The 16182-nt window shown below is 34.7% G+C and overlaps 1 protein-coding gene across 1 annotated transcript; it reads right to left on the minus strand.

Annotated features, from left to right (window-relative positions):
- Window positions 1-1247: 1247 nt before the first annotated feature.
- On the minus strand, window positions 1248-15229 carry LOC124355912. The gene is made up of 4 exons (XM_046807064.1): window positions 14917-15229; window positions 13921-13988; window positions 7089-7308; window positions 1248-1440 (listed from the first exon to the last, which is right to left on the minus strand). The coding sequence occupies exons 1-4, from the start codon at window positions 15107-15109 to the stop codon at window positions 1301-1303; spliced, it is 621 nt and encodes a 206-aa protein (XP_046663020.1). The 5' UTR covers window positions 15110-15229; the 3' UTR covers window positions 1248-1300.
- Between the last annotated feature and the right edge of the window lie 953 nt (window positions 15230-16182).

Consider the following 16182-nt stretch of genomic DNA (forward strand, 5'->3'; position numbering starts at 1 on the left):
CAAACATTAAATCAAATTCTAAATTTTGGGATTTTTAGTTTTGTAACTCACATAAAAATGTCTGTATACTGATTTAGAAGTAACACCTCTGGAACACCGACGCAATCGAAGTTTTTATGAATTGTAAACTTATTATTGAATTTCCTATAATTATTATTATTTATCAATGAATTCTTTGTTTAAAGTTTATTAATAACGATGGAAGGTTTGAAAAGATAATAGGATTTCGGACGTTTTCCATAGTTATATGTTACAAAAAAGTGTAAGACTACGTTTTAATGATTGAAAAAACCCCTAAGATTAAGTGATAACATCAGTTGCAATCCATTGTCACATGCTTTAGTTTATTAATGTATGTAGATTTCTACCTCGAAACGTAGTATTATATGTTTTTGCAACGTATAATGATGGCAAATGTCAGAAATTTTACATTAAATGAAATTATACATATGGTAAATAAGGTATTATTATGTCTCGTATGTGTTAAGCTTTGGAATATTCATTGCTACTAGAATCCGATTTGGTAGTATTATCATAGAAGACCGACTCATATACTAATATATAATACAGGTTATCCATCGTAAAGTAGGAGATATGGAAGCTTAATGTACTTTATTACCTGGGTGATGGGTAGGCTACATATGATGGTGGAAAATATTTAAATAATGTTTCCAAACCCAAAAATAATATATTTATAGTGATGAAATAGTGTTACTATATAAAACGTGAAAACTGAAAGAGTACTGCTAAGAGAACAAGGCTCTTGGGAGTCTACTACTAGGAAAGTCAAAGAGCAAATGGTAAGATAAGGTTGAGTCTGGTAATGAGCAAATGGTAAGATATTGGTTGAGTATGCTAAATCGCAAATAATAGTTAGCATGAAAAATGAAAAACACAGAAGAAAACGAATGAAGATTTCCAGTGCGAAATTCAGGTGACAAATGGTAGGGAGTAGCCTACTTAATTGTGAGTCAATAAATCAGAGAGCCGAAGAGATCGAGAGAGAAGATACATCTTTTAGCACTTTATCTTGAGATCGTAATCATACTTTACATGTTTGTACCTGATTATGGTTGTGCCAAGTTTGCTGTCTATATTATTCTTTATTTTCAAACTTAATATAAACATACATTTATGATATAAAATGCTAATAATTTGGTATAAAAGATGTATTTATATAAACACGTTATAAGAGTATTTTTCAATTTCGGAGAATACGTAAGATAAAAAAGTACCTTTTTAGCAACACAAAATATATATTTATTGGTACAATTCAACAAATTACACTATTACAATTTTTTTATCCGGAGTATCTGCTGATGATTTGACTATACTCTGTTGGATAGTTGGTGCGTATATACTCCAGCAGTCTCCTGGCGTTGGCGGCCTGTTGGGGGGTACATCGAGCGCAGTTCCGACCAACCACTTCCGTCACAGCCCCTGTAACACGGGGTTAATGTTATACACTGATGATTTGACTATAATCTGTTGGATAGTTGGTGCGTATATACTCCAGCAGTCTCCTGGCGTTGGCGGCCTGTTGGGGGGGTACATCGAGCGCAGTTCCGACCAACCACTTCCGTCACAGCCCCTGTAACACGGGGTTAATGTTATACACTGATGATTTGACTATAATCTGTTGGATAGTTGGTGCGTATATACTCCAGCAGTCTCCTTGCGTTGGCGGCCTGTTAGGGGGTACATCTAGCGCAGTTCCGACCAACCACTTCCGTCACAGCCCCTGTAACACGGGGTTAATGTTATACACTGATGATTTGACTATAATCTGTTGGATAGTTGGTGCGTATATACTCCAGCAGTCTCCTTGCGTTGGCGGCCTATTAGGGGGTACATCTAGCGCAGTTCCGACCAACCACTTCCGTCACAGCCCCAGTAACACGGGGTTAATGTTATACACTGATGATTTGACTATAATCTGTTGGATAGTTGGTGCGTATATACTCCGGCAGTCTTCTTGCGTTGGCGGCCTATTAGGGGGTACATCTAGCGCAGTTCCGACCAACCACTTCCGTCACAGCCCCTGTAACACGGGGTTAATGTTATACACTGATGATTTGACTATAATCTGTTGGATAGTTGGTGCGTATATACTCCAGCAGTCTCCTTGCGTTGGTGGCCTATTAGGGGGTACATCTAGCGCAGTTCCGACCAACCACTTCCGTCACAGCCCCTGCAACACGTGGTTAATGTTATACACTGATGATTTGACTATAATCTGTTGGATAATTGATGCGTATATACTCCAGCAGTCTCCTGGCGTTGGCGGCCTGTTGGAAATGTCCTGGAATTGAGCTCCAGGCACAGATGAGATCCATTATATCAGTTTTTATCCTTTTATCGCAGACAGAGTCACCCGACATTATAATTATCCGCTGAAGTCAGCCATTACTGTAAGTAAAGAGTAATTAGTATTGAATTAGAGTTTGGTGTTTTAGGAATGGCACGAGTAGCTACTGTATTATTTCCGTGAACTCTCGCGTAACAGGATTATAAAACTATAATTAGGCTCGATTTTCTGGAAGTTGTTGTTGCATGAAATATATTATTGTTTAGAATGTCACTTGATATGTTAAAACTCTCCAGCTGGTATCAATCTCTCTTCTCTTCTCGGAGAGACATTTTTGGACATTCCCATATATTGTATAATTTTTTTAAACTAATCAGTGGGTATTTAATCCCCAAGTAATTGTATTTAAACTTAATATATTTATAATTTATATTAAATTAAGAAAGAATAATACGACATTTAATTCTTTCGTTTTACTTTTTACATGTTTAATGTACACTATTAAACCGTAATTATATAATAGTGTATTACTATATAAAATTATATAATTTTATATTGTAATACAAAAATGAATCACGTTTAGTTTTCACGAATGTAGAAACAATAACAGCTCTTGTTGAGTAAAAATGTTTGTAAGGGCTCTGGCAATTACAGTGCTTTTGATCAATAAGTCACTTGGTAGGATTTCTACCTACATATAAGGTAAGATTTTATTTATCTAAATTGCAGTGTTGTTAATCAGTTCGTACACATAAATATGATCGGACTAACACAAATGCACTTTTTTATTTTCTCAATCAACACAACAAACAAACACAATATATTTACTACTTAGATTGGACCGTGGCGGCGTTGTTATATTAAGCTTATGTATTAACATTTACAGAAAAAAGCAGATAAACATTATGTGCGGTACTTAATCTAATGTTACCTAATGATAGTTTCGAGCTCAACTTTGAACCAAAATTATCCAAATAAACTGTAAAGAGTGAAAACTGGAATAAAGCATGTAAATCATTCGTTTCCAAAGTGTATTTTTATAAAAATTAACATGTTACGAAAATTAACTGCATAACCTACAATAATCTAAACCACGTCTTTCAATGTAATGACAATGTTTGAAAGAGTTCAAATTGTTTTTCTTTTTAACAAATAACATTTTAAAATAAATTAAGTTGGATATTAAATATATATTGTATCTGAGTTTTCTTATTAAAAGACTTAGGCACCTTTGTAAACCATTGCAATAAAAGATACATTTCAATTATAACTAATGCTTTCCACTCAACTATTTTTGGAAAACACGTTTGTTACATTTAAATGTTTAAGAGCTTATTTGCGGTGTGTTTGGCAATGACGTGTGTCAAAGGCATATGTTTCGAGAAAAGACTAAATTAAATTAAATCCATTCACATTATTATAAAACTTAGAATATTATGTCACAATTTGTGTTCTTCTAAAACATATTGAAACAGTTCAACTAAATTTATTTTTAAACATTTATTAATTATGGCAACTTTAAAATACAAATTACGTTCTTTCAAAAACTACATGAATTATTATATTTATTTGTTGGAAATACGAGTTGAAAATCTTGTATCAAATGCATTCGACATTATAGTCGTTTGTAGATTTATTGAATATGATGATTGTCCCGACAGTACATTTTACACCACATTTTACACTTTCTGTCTATCCTACGTGAGTAATTCCTCAAACCCCTCCGCAGATACCGGCACGCCGTAACAGTAGGAACCGGAAGTTGTTAGGATTTGTTTTATAACCATAACAATAAGTGGTTGCCGGTGCGGAAGAGAGCGTGTAAAACCGGAGCGGGTGTAGCGAGAGTACAGTAGTTACGATTCTTGCGCTCGTATACGATATGAGCTACTACAAACTGTTACAGCAATACACTATCGTCAAAGCTAAGATAATCATTGTAGCAACAAGGGATATTATTGTTTTAACATTTGTGCACATAGTATTGTTTGCATCGTTATCGTTTGTGTAATTTCACTATTTGATTACGTTTTATTATTTTGATTAAGTAGATATGTAAATATAAAAGCAACGAATTACAATTCTTTATGTTTTACTTCATTAAGTGTATTCAGTTATAAAGGAGTGATGTCTAAGTTTACTCACGTTCACTAATACACCTTTCAACAAGTATATATGTGTGCGAATTGCCCAAAAATGTGGGTGGAGGGAAAATAAATTAAGGCCAACTAACAGTTTTAAATATGACAATCTACCGAGTGACATTCGAAATAAATTATCTTGATGTCACAGACCACATACTGTCAGAGCAGCAAATTTCTAGTGACTCTGTTACAGATTACAGCAATTTGATCACATGAAAAACTAAGAGATGGACAATCCAAAACTTTTAAATTATATCATATATTATGGAACTATAGGGATGAAGCGTTTTGCATTGACAGAACCTAACGCACAAGCTAAATTCCAGACCACTCTCTCTTATATTGTATCCAAATGTGTTGCCCACGGACAACACATAAGTTGATTAAATTGATATAAATTACTCATTAAATCGAAATCAACTAAAATATTTTTTCAGTTGAATTGGCGGAACAATTTTGTTTAAAATGGACTTCTGGTTAAAAGTTTGTATTTTCAAATTAGTAAACATATGAATACACATTTCATCACCAACATTATTTTGGGATTTGACTTATCATACGAGCAATTAATTACTTATCATTTCTTTATACCAAAGGTTTTACATCATGTTTGAAATGTTTAGCAAAACTATATCGCTTCTCGTAATATATCTGCATTTCATATTAAAATCATAAATGTCATGTGTATTTGACGCCTGAAGAAGAGAGAGGGTAGATTTCCATTTCTCGAAATGTAGAGTTTTATTTTTTGTAACATATAACTATTACAGCTATCCTAAAAACTATTATCCTTATCATAATGTTCCTAAAATACACCGAATACAGGTGAATTATTACGGGATTAATAGTATGTTTTCAAATTAGGCGATTTAAATCTTATACTGGCTAAGATAATAGGCTACAGTTGTTTTCTCCTTAAAATAAGAAAAATGACACAATGAAAATAATATAAAAACCTTAATTAGTAATAACAGAGAGATCCGCATACTATAGTTGGAATTCAAATAGAAAAATACTATTTGATAACAAAGTCTATTCCAACAAATAAATTCTTTGCGCTACAAATTTATCACAGTGTGTTAGAAACCAAAGAATGTAAAAAGAAACACTATAATATAATATTAACGAGTATAAGGTATTTGAATTGCAATACACTTTTTACGTGCTTTATTGAATGCACCAGAATTATCAAAACTGTTTGCTTCTTATCAACATCAGTATTAAATAACATTTACAAACTATAATGACTTATTTACATAATATGTTTCAAAACTTCAACAATTCGTAAATAATGTACGAGTAAATAACAAGAAATAAATACCCACTATGAATTAAGTCTAGTCAAAAATAGATAGAAACAACTTTAACTGTAGAAATATTTGATAAACAACACTCAACCATAAACAGAATTCAACAACGATTTATGTCGAAGGAATAAGGTGGTTCCCCGATAATAATAATAATAATACAACTGACACCTGAGCCATTAAATTATTAGTCTGTAAGTAAATTGAAATGTCGATAAAAAGGTGGCGAGCTTTAATTTTTACTCTAGAAATTAGAAATGTAAGCAAATTTGATTTCAATACATTTCTACCAGATAAATAGTTTTTTGTCTAAATAATTAAATTTGTGCCTATAATTTGTATTATAGTAGATTATCCTATTTGAACTTCTAATAAAATATTTTTCTACAACTTAACCGTACATCTAATTTATTAAAGTACTCTAAAACATACACCACTTAGTAAAATGGAATCGTCACAATTTGCCTCAGAAATAATTGATTATAAACTCATATTTTTGTATATTATTCTATACACTTGAAATGAATATAACCAATAACATACTGCAAATATTACATTCATATTCTATGTATGTTCGTAATTTATTCTTATATTAATTTTTGTTTCATTTATCTTATTGCCACAACCAAACCTGTGGCCATTAGCAAATCTAATAAGATATTTAATTTTAAATCCTAAATTAACAGCCTAAATAAATGCTCGAAAAGTCCATTCATAAGGGAATAATATTTCGGATGCGAAAAAAATGTTCGTAAATTGGTTGTTCTTGCGCGTATGTATCTGTAAGGAAAGTATCGAGGTTGGGAATACAGTATTGGTAGAGGTGGCTGGATTGGTGTCTAGTCTGTAGTTACTACGGTTCTCTTCCTAGAATCTACAATTCGTGCAAGTTATCCTCTGGAACTGATAAAAAGTTCTTACTGTATTAAAATAATAGATAAAAATTCAGCTACTTATTGATCGGATATTGATTATGATTCTATATACTATGGTCTATATTAAAGAAGGTCTTTTTGAGTTACTACCCGAATGCACTAAGGTTTAGGTAATATGGGGACTTGATCTTTGTGCGATAAACGGGTGGAAAATTTGGCATTGGACATTGCATACGTGCAGATTACCATTACTAGAAACCCCATGGTTTAGAACCCCCTCGTCTAGTCCTCATTTTGGTTGCAACTAGAATTTGACTACTAATTAACGAGACTTAAGAAACAGCTGATTTTATCCGATAGTAAGATTCCCCCATTACATTTATTCTTCATTCAAAACAGTCAAAATAAATCCTTGGTTTGATTGTCATCAATTGGATAATTCTGAGTTACTTACTCTGCAAGAACTGCCCCACAAAGTCACATCCTCCAGTGCCCACGACGCACCTCAACTGCTGCTGCACGAACGCCCGGTTCTGGAGGAAAGGCGTAGGATCGACGTTTCCGAACTGCGCCCGAACTGCGGATAGTAAACACGCACAGATCACGAAACCCAACGTCGCGGTCGTCATGACTTCACGGCGCCCGCACACTACGCGACTGCGTCTTGCCCGTGACTAGAATACTTATAGAAGAAGACTGGATAGTTCATGGGACCATCATTTCACCGCAGTAACCATACTAGGCCTTCAATTTGTACTATAAACGTTATAATTTGGCGGAATAAGTTTCTAGTCAATTAGGAGGCTTTTTGACGCAAGAAAACAATTGTTTGCGGTCTGCCAGGGACGACCTCGTTGCGTTGTTGCTTCACGCCAATGGGTAAATCGCGACAGTACATAGTTGACGAGATGGGGAACAATCATTCACGCTGGTTTAATAATAGAGGGCACGGGTTTGTTACGTACTTAAAAGTCACTTATAACTAAAATAAAGTTATAGCCTATTCAAAAATTAAACCAATTTTAAAATAATAAATAGTAATGGATATTTTCACCCAAAACGTAACAAAATCTCCAAAAATATATAAACATATTATTATTATATGCTTTTACTTTCTCTAATAATTATTAAGACCCCTAATCCTTCAGTTCTTAGAGCTAATTTTAGTTAGAATTATAACCAGCCTATTACAATTAGTGTGTACAAATAAATATCTATGAAATCACAATAATCATTAACGAATTTCGTACGAAAATCTCCATGGATGTTTTGCAAGTTCAAGATCATTGAGCCATTATGAGCATCAGCTAAAATAATGGAGCTTCAGAGTCATAACGGTTTTATGTACACCTACTTGGTTGCATTTTGATTGCACGGATTTTAAACATGTTTATAAACGTTCTGTGGAGCTAATGCTAACCAAATATGGTTTATGTGTGCCTTAGCCAAGGAGGCGAGCTCCGTAGTCGTTAAAATTGTCTACACTACAATGAAGGACATTCTAAAGTCGATTTATTTTAACCAAACCTGCCATGCTCATTCGATGGAACACATTTTGACCCAGGAAATTTGTTCATTTGGCCCAAAAGGACAGAGCTCCAGAGCCGGAAAGGGTTTGCGTACAACTACATTAAACGACTATGAATGCATTGATTTATAAACTGCCATATTCTACGACATTTTATATAATATGGTATACATGTTTATGGAATCAAGTTTAACTTAAAACAGTTGCCAAGTTCCTGTTGGACCAAATAAATTGAGTTCCAAGCAGGCCCGTAGCTAGGCTGGGGCAACCGGGGCATTGCCCCGGGGCCCCCGGCCAGGGGAGGCCCCCAAATGAAGGTGGAAAAAATTGAAAATGAAAATTAAAGTTTATGTGAAATTTATTGATTACTGTAGGGTCGTAGGGATATGTTCATCGAATCATCAAAATGTTCTTTATAAAAAAATATTTAAATAGCTTTTCAATATAAAATAATGGACAGATATTGTTCTCACAGAGATTTCGTAACAAAAATAGACAGACTATCAATCAGCCTGTCAGTTGTTACGCAATTAAAGAAATGCAGTTTGCACTTTTAGTTCACCTTACTCCCCCATCCCCAACAGTAATAAAACTCGTCCTGACGTCGACGTGACGTAGACGGCTCCGTCTGCCGACTGCCTCTGCCACAGCTGACAGACGACAGTGAGAGTGACTACGACTAGTGAGCTAGTGACAGACAGCCCGGATAAGGTTTTATGTTTATGTTGATGGTAAACTAACACCAAAAAACTGACGTTTTGGCGTTCGTCCGTTACTCGTTTGTTACGGTGTTAAAGTGTTATACAATTTGTATTCTTTATTCTTGTATTTGTTAAAATGAAAAGAAGCTATCAAAGTGGGGCAAAGAAAAGGCAAGACAAGAAGAAAAGAGAAGAGGATGCTTCAAAGTGTTCTTCCACCCTATCTGCTTGGTTATGTCCTACTACTAGTACTACTACAACTAAAAGTACTAATTGTCACATCTACATCTAGTAGTGAAACTAGACCAATAATTGGTGAGTGGTTTGAATTTAGATACGGTATTTAGGCCTAATTAATTAGCTTGGCCAATAACTATATAATTAATATCTTAAAATTTAACTATGTTAAAATTAACTGTGTTAAAATTTAACTAGAGTTTGGAATGTTTGAATGAGTTTAGACCACTGTGTCTGACTCAGACTGCAATCTATTCTAATCTAATAAGCAATGTTTGTTTGTGAATTTCTCACTAGTCATATATAGGCTACATATTACCTACTATTGTGTAGTGGTCATTTAATTTTTTATGTGATTTTTATGATTCCTTTGGTTTCTACTTCTTTCTGTATTTTATTTGTTTTATACATGCACAGCAGCACAGCATGAATATCTATCATAGTAATTTTATATCTTTTTGTGATAATATGATGTAAAAAATGCACCACACTCGCTTGCACATTCATTATTTATGAGGCCATGTATCTACTCTTTTTATATTTTTTATTATATTTTTTATATATTTTATATATTTTATTATATCTTTACAATGTTATTAAAATTGGCTTTAAATTATATGTTATATGTAACTTAATGTTATTTTGACTTGCTATTTTTTATTGCAGCCTCAGTCCCCAGGAAATGAGATTGAAGAGGAAGTTACAGTTTAAGATAACGCTGAAGAAAGTATTGATGAAGAAGTAACATGCCCTAGGGCTAGAAGTAACAAATCCATCAACAAGAAAATTGTGCCAAACCTCCAACAAGTCCTACGTCAAGCAGTGAAACTGATCGGCGTAAATGATCAAGTAAGTAGACATGCCAAGTACAGAATACTTATATTATATTTTTCAACATAACAACATATGCTGTTTTATCGCCCTAAACATGGAATCCCTACGTTAAAATATTCCATGGTTACATGGAAGTAAACAGTATTACTTCCATGTAAAACATGGAATTACAGTAAGTCCCTATTGTTATGATCATGTTTGTAAGAAAAAAATACTAATGCATTGCAATCTACTTACAGGTGGAATGTAGCCGGACGAATAAAATTAATGAAACTTGTTTAAACACCGGAGAACCCCATTTTCCAGACCAGATCATCGATCCAGAGGTGAAAAAACGAATTATTGAATTAGGACTAGGACCCTATCAAACCAGTTGGCCCATTTCCATATGATGGAAAACAAGGTAGGTCCTTTTCAGACAATTATTTTACCCTGAAGTCAAAGTCTGGGCTCAAACTGAAAAGAACTTGGTTGTGCTATTCGTCCAAATTGGATTGTGTTTATTGCCAACCTTGCTGGTTGTTTCCCCAGAAAGGACCTGTAGGAGGATGGGATTCAGGATTAAGGGACTGGAAAACATTTGTCTGATCGCATAAAGACACATGAGAATTCACAGCACCATGCTGATTCCTGCTTGGTTTATGAGCAATGGCGACGTCATGGCTCAATAGACGATGCACTAGAAAAAGGTTTGAAGGAGGAGCGGAATTTTTGGAGGAAAGTTTTGAAGAGGGTCTTAGATGTCTCCCTTATGTTGGCAACATGCAACCTTCCTTTTCGTGGAGACAGTTGGCATATCACTGATAGAAATAAAGGTAATTTTATCATTGATTGGAATTGCTGTCAAAATATGACACTATCCTAGAAGATCTAATTACAAGGCCAAGTGGTACTGTTAATTATCTCAGTCCAACAATTCAGAATGAAATTATTTCTCTGATGGCTAGTGAAGTGCTTAGTGGAATTAAAGAAGAGCTTTTGAGTGCGCCTTTTTTCTCCATAATTTACGACACAACACAAGATGTAAGTAAAGTTAGATCAGCTAAGCGAAGTTTTTCGCTATGTAAAGATTGACCATGACCAACTCGGAAAAACCTTGTGAGTTGAGAATTTGTGAAACGTTTACATCTTTCACAGCAGTTACTGACCAACCGCTTCGGGGCTAGAAGACGTCATCATAAAATAAATTTCAGAAAAAGGCCTTGACATAACAAAAATGCAGAGGACAAGGATACGATGGTGCATCGGTCATGAGTGGTGTGTATAATGGAGTACAAAAGAGAATCCAAGAACTTGCACCCCATGCCTATTTCATTCACTGTGCCAGCCATAATTTTGAATCTGGTTCTTAAAGATGCCGTTGAATGCAATCGAGAGATAGCACAATTTTTTGAGACGGTGCAAAATATTTACAGTTTTTTTGGCCACAGCATTGTTCGGTGGCAAGAACTAAAAGTCGTTTCTGGTTGTACAGAGAATCCGAAGGCTCCTGTTTCCTAAAGACAAGGTAACATTAAAGACTTTAAAACCCTACACGTTGGGCAGGGAGATATGAAGCTGTGTACGCTTTAAAGGAAAAGGTAATGAAAGCCTTAAATAAAATAATTTTGACAAGCAAAAAAGCCAAAGGAAAGGAATGAAGCTGAGGGGCTCAAAAAAAAGGTTAGATTAGAATCTTTTAGTTTTGTTTTGCTCTTGACTGTCCAGTGCAAAAATATTAGGGGAAATAAACATTGCCTCAAAATCCTTGCAAACGGATCTATTGATTTAATGACAGCGTACGATCTCCTAGGCAATGCTTTATTGAAAGTAACCGAACTTCGTTGGTCCTTTGAAGAAGTCTGTAGTGAAGCAGAAGAAGTATGTTCAAAATGGGGGATTACGATTACCCATGAATTTATTGGCCAACGTGCAAGAAAGGTAAAAAAAGCACTTTGATGAACTTTGTGAAGACCAAAGACTGACAGATCCTAAAAGCAATTTCAGAGTGACAATATTCTTCCCAATGGTTGATACTATAGTGTCACAAATTGACAAACCGTTTTTAAAGGCATGAAGCAAGTGATTGATGCCTATAAAATTGTTCACCCTTCTTTCCTGGCCTCATGTTCAGATGAAGAACTGCGTTGTGAAGCTGATAATTTTGTAAGCAGATTTTCAGATGATGTAACGCCATTGTTCAAAGCTCAGATTTATCAGTAAGGAATGCTTTTCAATCCAAATTAAAGGATTTCAAAGAAGTAAAAGAAGTTGCAAATCTCCTACTCATTGAAACCAGTTCCCTAGCATCAACCTACCCGGATGTACTAACAGCAATGCTTTATGTACCTCACAGTCCCTGTGACAGTAGCCAAGCAGAAGAGATCATTCTCAAAATTAAAACTCATCAAAAACTACCTGCGAAGCTCCATGTCCCAACAACGTCTCACTGATTTGGCTCTTTTGTCTATTGAAAATGACAGAGCCCGAAAAATAGATTTTGACCGAATTATTGATGTTTTTGCTAGTGTCAAGTCAAGAAGAAAGTCTTTTTAGTAGTTCTCAGTTGCATTCTCACTATCAAACTAGTTGGGCAATTTTAAACTTGAGAATGAGTGGGTATTACCAACCATTGATCATAAATAATTAAATGGTATTACCAGTATTACCATAAACACCATAAATAAATATACCAATTTATTGTGTATTCAAAGGTATTACATAATTAATGATAATTACTTGTATGTTTATCTACTAAACTACATTGCTTGGATGTAGGCCTAAGAAGAGACTAAAAAGTTTTTAAGACATCAGCACTTATGTCTTTATTTATTTATTATCTATTGTGAATAAAATTTGAAAAAATAATTATGTTTTTCATTTTTCCTTTCAGCACTATAAATAGAATACCAATCACATTGGTAAGCTGAAAAAATAATGGCTCTAAAAACCAAACTAATGGCACCAGGGCCAGGAGTCATACAAATTTGCATATAAAATCATTTACCAGTTTATGACTTACCGTAGAAATTTGTAAACATAGTTTAAGCAAACAATTAAGTATTATAGATTTAATAAGAAAAAAAGGTAATAATAATAATAATAGGATAATAATAAAAAATGCACATAAATTCTAAGCCTAAAGATCCAATTACTGTATGCTTATATCTATTAATTAAAAAAAGTGCGAAATATATAACAAAGGGGGGCCCCGAATGGACTTTCTGCCCCGGGGCCTCCAAGGGCCTAGCTACGGGCCTGGTTCCAAGGCTAGGATAGTTTTCATAACCAACTTATCAGGTATGTTTTATGAATGTTAATAAAAGTTAACATCACATTCCATGGAACAAATGTTAATCGAAGAAAATTGTTGAGCCCTACCGGTGTCAAGGGAGTAGAGTTTCTGAGTGAAGTTCGTGTTCTATACAAGTACCCTAGACAAGTTATAGATGCGCATCATACACATAGACATGACATAGATCTCTGGCCCTTTGGATTATAGTAGAATATAGTAGGCATATTATAGATGCTTGGGTAAAATTGATGTGATAATTATGTGGAACCAATTTTAATCAAGGGAAGTTACGTATGTTCTGGTAGGCTACCAAGGGAGTAGAGTTTCTGAGTCAAGTACATATTCTATACAAGTACCCTAGACACGTTACAGATGCATGGATTTTAACCGAAATTGATGTGATAATTATGTGGAACCAAATCGAATTACGGGAAGTAATGTATGTTCCGGTGCGAAGGGAGTATAGTTTCTGGTTCAAGTTCGCGTCCTTTACAAAATAATTGTGAAGCAAGGAAGAACCAGGCATAAATGATACGAGATACGGGTGGCATTAATGTTTTATGAATATGACATGGAACATTCAAAGTGTGATTTTTAGACGTTTGATGTTTCAGTTGGCGAAACATTCAACAAGCCAAGACGTTTTGATGACAAACCCTTTAGAGATTGGCCGGAGTCGCCTACAAGATCCTACAGGCTGAGAATGTCTGACCCGAAAGCATCCAGGGGTTGAACGCCTCTGGGGACCGAGAGCTGTCTGAGACTGAAGGATTTCAGTTGCTGAGGGCAAGGAGATAATTGCTGATATTCTATAGCCAGAAGATGCAATAAGATATACCGTAAATTAGAGAATTAAAGTTCCTAGAGGTTTGATGAAACCAGATACAGATTTTTATCGCTAGTTCCCCATGACACTGTTGTCAATAGACCTCTGAAAACAAATTCAGATAAACAAGGTTCTAAAGATTTAAGCCTTCTAGAGTTTGTGTGAAGCAACGGCTTGGCGACCATAGTTCCTATAGTGTGGGCCGGCGTAGCTCTAGAGATTAGCTATAAGTTGATTTGCCGTATATTGTAACTTTTTTAACAATTCACAAAACATACGGCAATATTGGTTCAGGCAACTACTGTATGAATCACGCTCCCTTCTCAATAGCTTAAGAATTTTAGTGATGAATGCTCACAATCATTTGGAATTTAGATCCTACAGTAAAATATTTTTGTGTTTAAATGCTACCTATAAAATTAAGTAAATGAAATAATTAGCCTAATTGTGATGTTTTAAATATAAATATTAACCATCGTATTTAGCCTATTTATTAATCTTATAAATTGTTAATTTGGATTTAAATTAATGTATGATTTAGTGGCACTTTTGAAAGTCCAATAGGATAGAGTGATAAAACAATCACTTAGCCAGTTTGTTAAAATAGCTACAAATTACTGTAAACTCTGTTAAGTTTCTTATGTAAGAATTAATTTGGAATATTATTACTATAGTGTAATCAATACAGAGTCTAACTAACAATAATAAAACTGTTACGGCCAAAACCCCAATGTCATGGCATAGAAAAAATAACAACTTCCTACAACCTCTACGATGTAGGCTACTAAATTTTAGACAATTACATAAAAAAACCTAAAATATCAACTGAAATATAGTTAATCTAGCCTAAAAATAGTTCTAAAGTAAAGAATTTCAACATACTTATCAAATGGTTCCCCAAACTGTCACAAGGGGCGACGCCTTGGATACAACGGACTTGAGCGTCTACGATCCTTCTGTTCTGGAGAATGGGGTTAATGTTGGTGCCTCCGACGCCCCCGAACCGCCCTCCCTGGCCTGAGACGAGCGTCGCACAACTACACAGCACCAAGGTCACCACCGCCGCCGCCCCCATAACTGAGTACCCTTCTAGAGTGTCAGTCTGTTATATAGCTTCTGTTCAGGGCTGTACCTTCAGCAAGGGCAAAAGAGGGTAACATGTTTCTCTATAGAGAAGAAATATTTCAGTCAACAATTGTTTCTGTATATCAGCATATCCGAAAGGAAAATTTAAAAAAAAGTATGAAACTTGATTGAAATAATATTTAGCCTATTTAAGAGGTAAATATAAAAGTAGCCATTCAGACTGTAGCCTCGATGTTAAAAATCATGAAATTTTACGGTCTTTTTTTAATTGTACAATAATGGGGGCTCTCATTTTAAAGATATGGTCAATGTGCGTCCAAACGCCTTTTAGTTTCTTTACAAATTTTTATTGTTTATGTAGAAAAATTCCAAAAAAATGTGGCATTATTTAAATAATTAAAAAGTACATACTTAAATAAAAAACACTAAACAGAGTTTTGATACCTATTTAATATGCCTTTAAAAAAGACACCCCCCCCCTTAACGCTGCGATAAAAATAAGGATGTAAAAGTGCATTAGGTTTAACATTGTTCTTATGGGGAAAAAAAACTTAAGGTCGTTTCCCTATAGTTGGCATTTAAATGAGTACTTTACTACTGACCCATTCAAAACTAGCCATGCGTACGGCACTGTCCCATTCCCCAGGCATCCGAACTATTCCTGAACCCACTTTCTTCCACCCCCTTTCTACAGCTATTAACCTTAATGACCCCACTTATCGGAATGCTTTTGAAGACGGACTGATTTATTGATGCTTTTAGGTCAAGCACTACCAGTTTGATTTTTTATTTTTCTTCAGAATGGGGGCTAAAACGGTAGAGATGGGGAAGGCAGGGCCTAAAGGACCTGTGAGTAATATAAGCATTGTAAGGGAAACCGTGCTTTATCTTGTCACATGATACACTATAAGGTGTAAAACTGATCGAACCTCGTAAAATAGACATCAAATTAGGCATTTTATTTTAATAAACAAACGTCCTTAAATACTTCCATTTGAACTTTTTACTCCTACGAGGCAGTGTAAATGTGGAAATTTAGTTTAATTTACTCCTCTCTCAGCG

Source organism: Homalodisca vitripennis, chromosome 2 (assembly GCF_021130785.1).
Source record: "Homalodisca vitripennis isolate AUS2020 chromosome 2, UT_GWSS_2.1, whole genome shotgun sequence".
Classification (NCBI taxonomy): Eukaryota; Metazoa; Arthropoda; class Insecta; order Hemiptera; family Cicadellidae; genus Homalodisca; species Homalodisca vitripennis.

Coding starts and splice junctions, on each gene's coding strand:
- LOC124355912 (XM_046807064.1), bottom strand. CDS start 15,109: ATGGGGGCGGCGGCGGTGGTGACCTTGGTGCTGTGTAGTTGTGCGACG. Junction 7,309..13,920: donor CAACCCCTGGATGCTTTCGG/GTCAGACATTCT, acceptor TAAGTATTCTAG/TCACGGGCAAGACGCAGTCG. Junction 1,441..7,088: donor TGTGGGGCAGTTCTTGCAGA/GTAAGTAACTCA, acceptor CCCGTGTTACAG/GGGCTGTGACGGAAGTGGTT.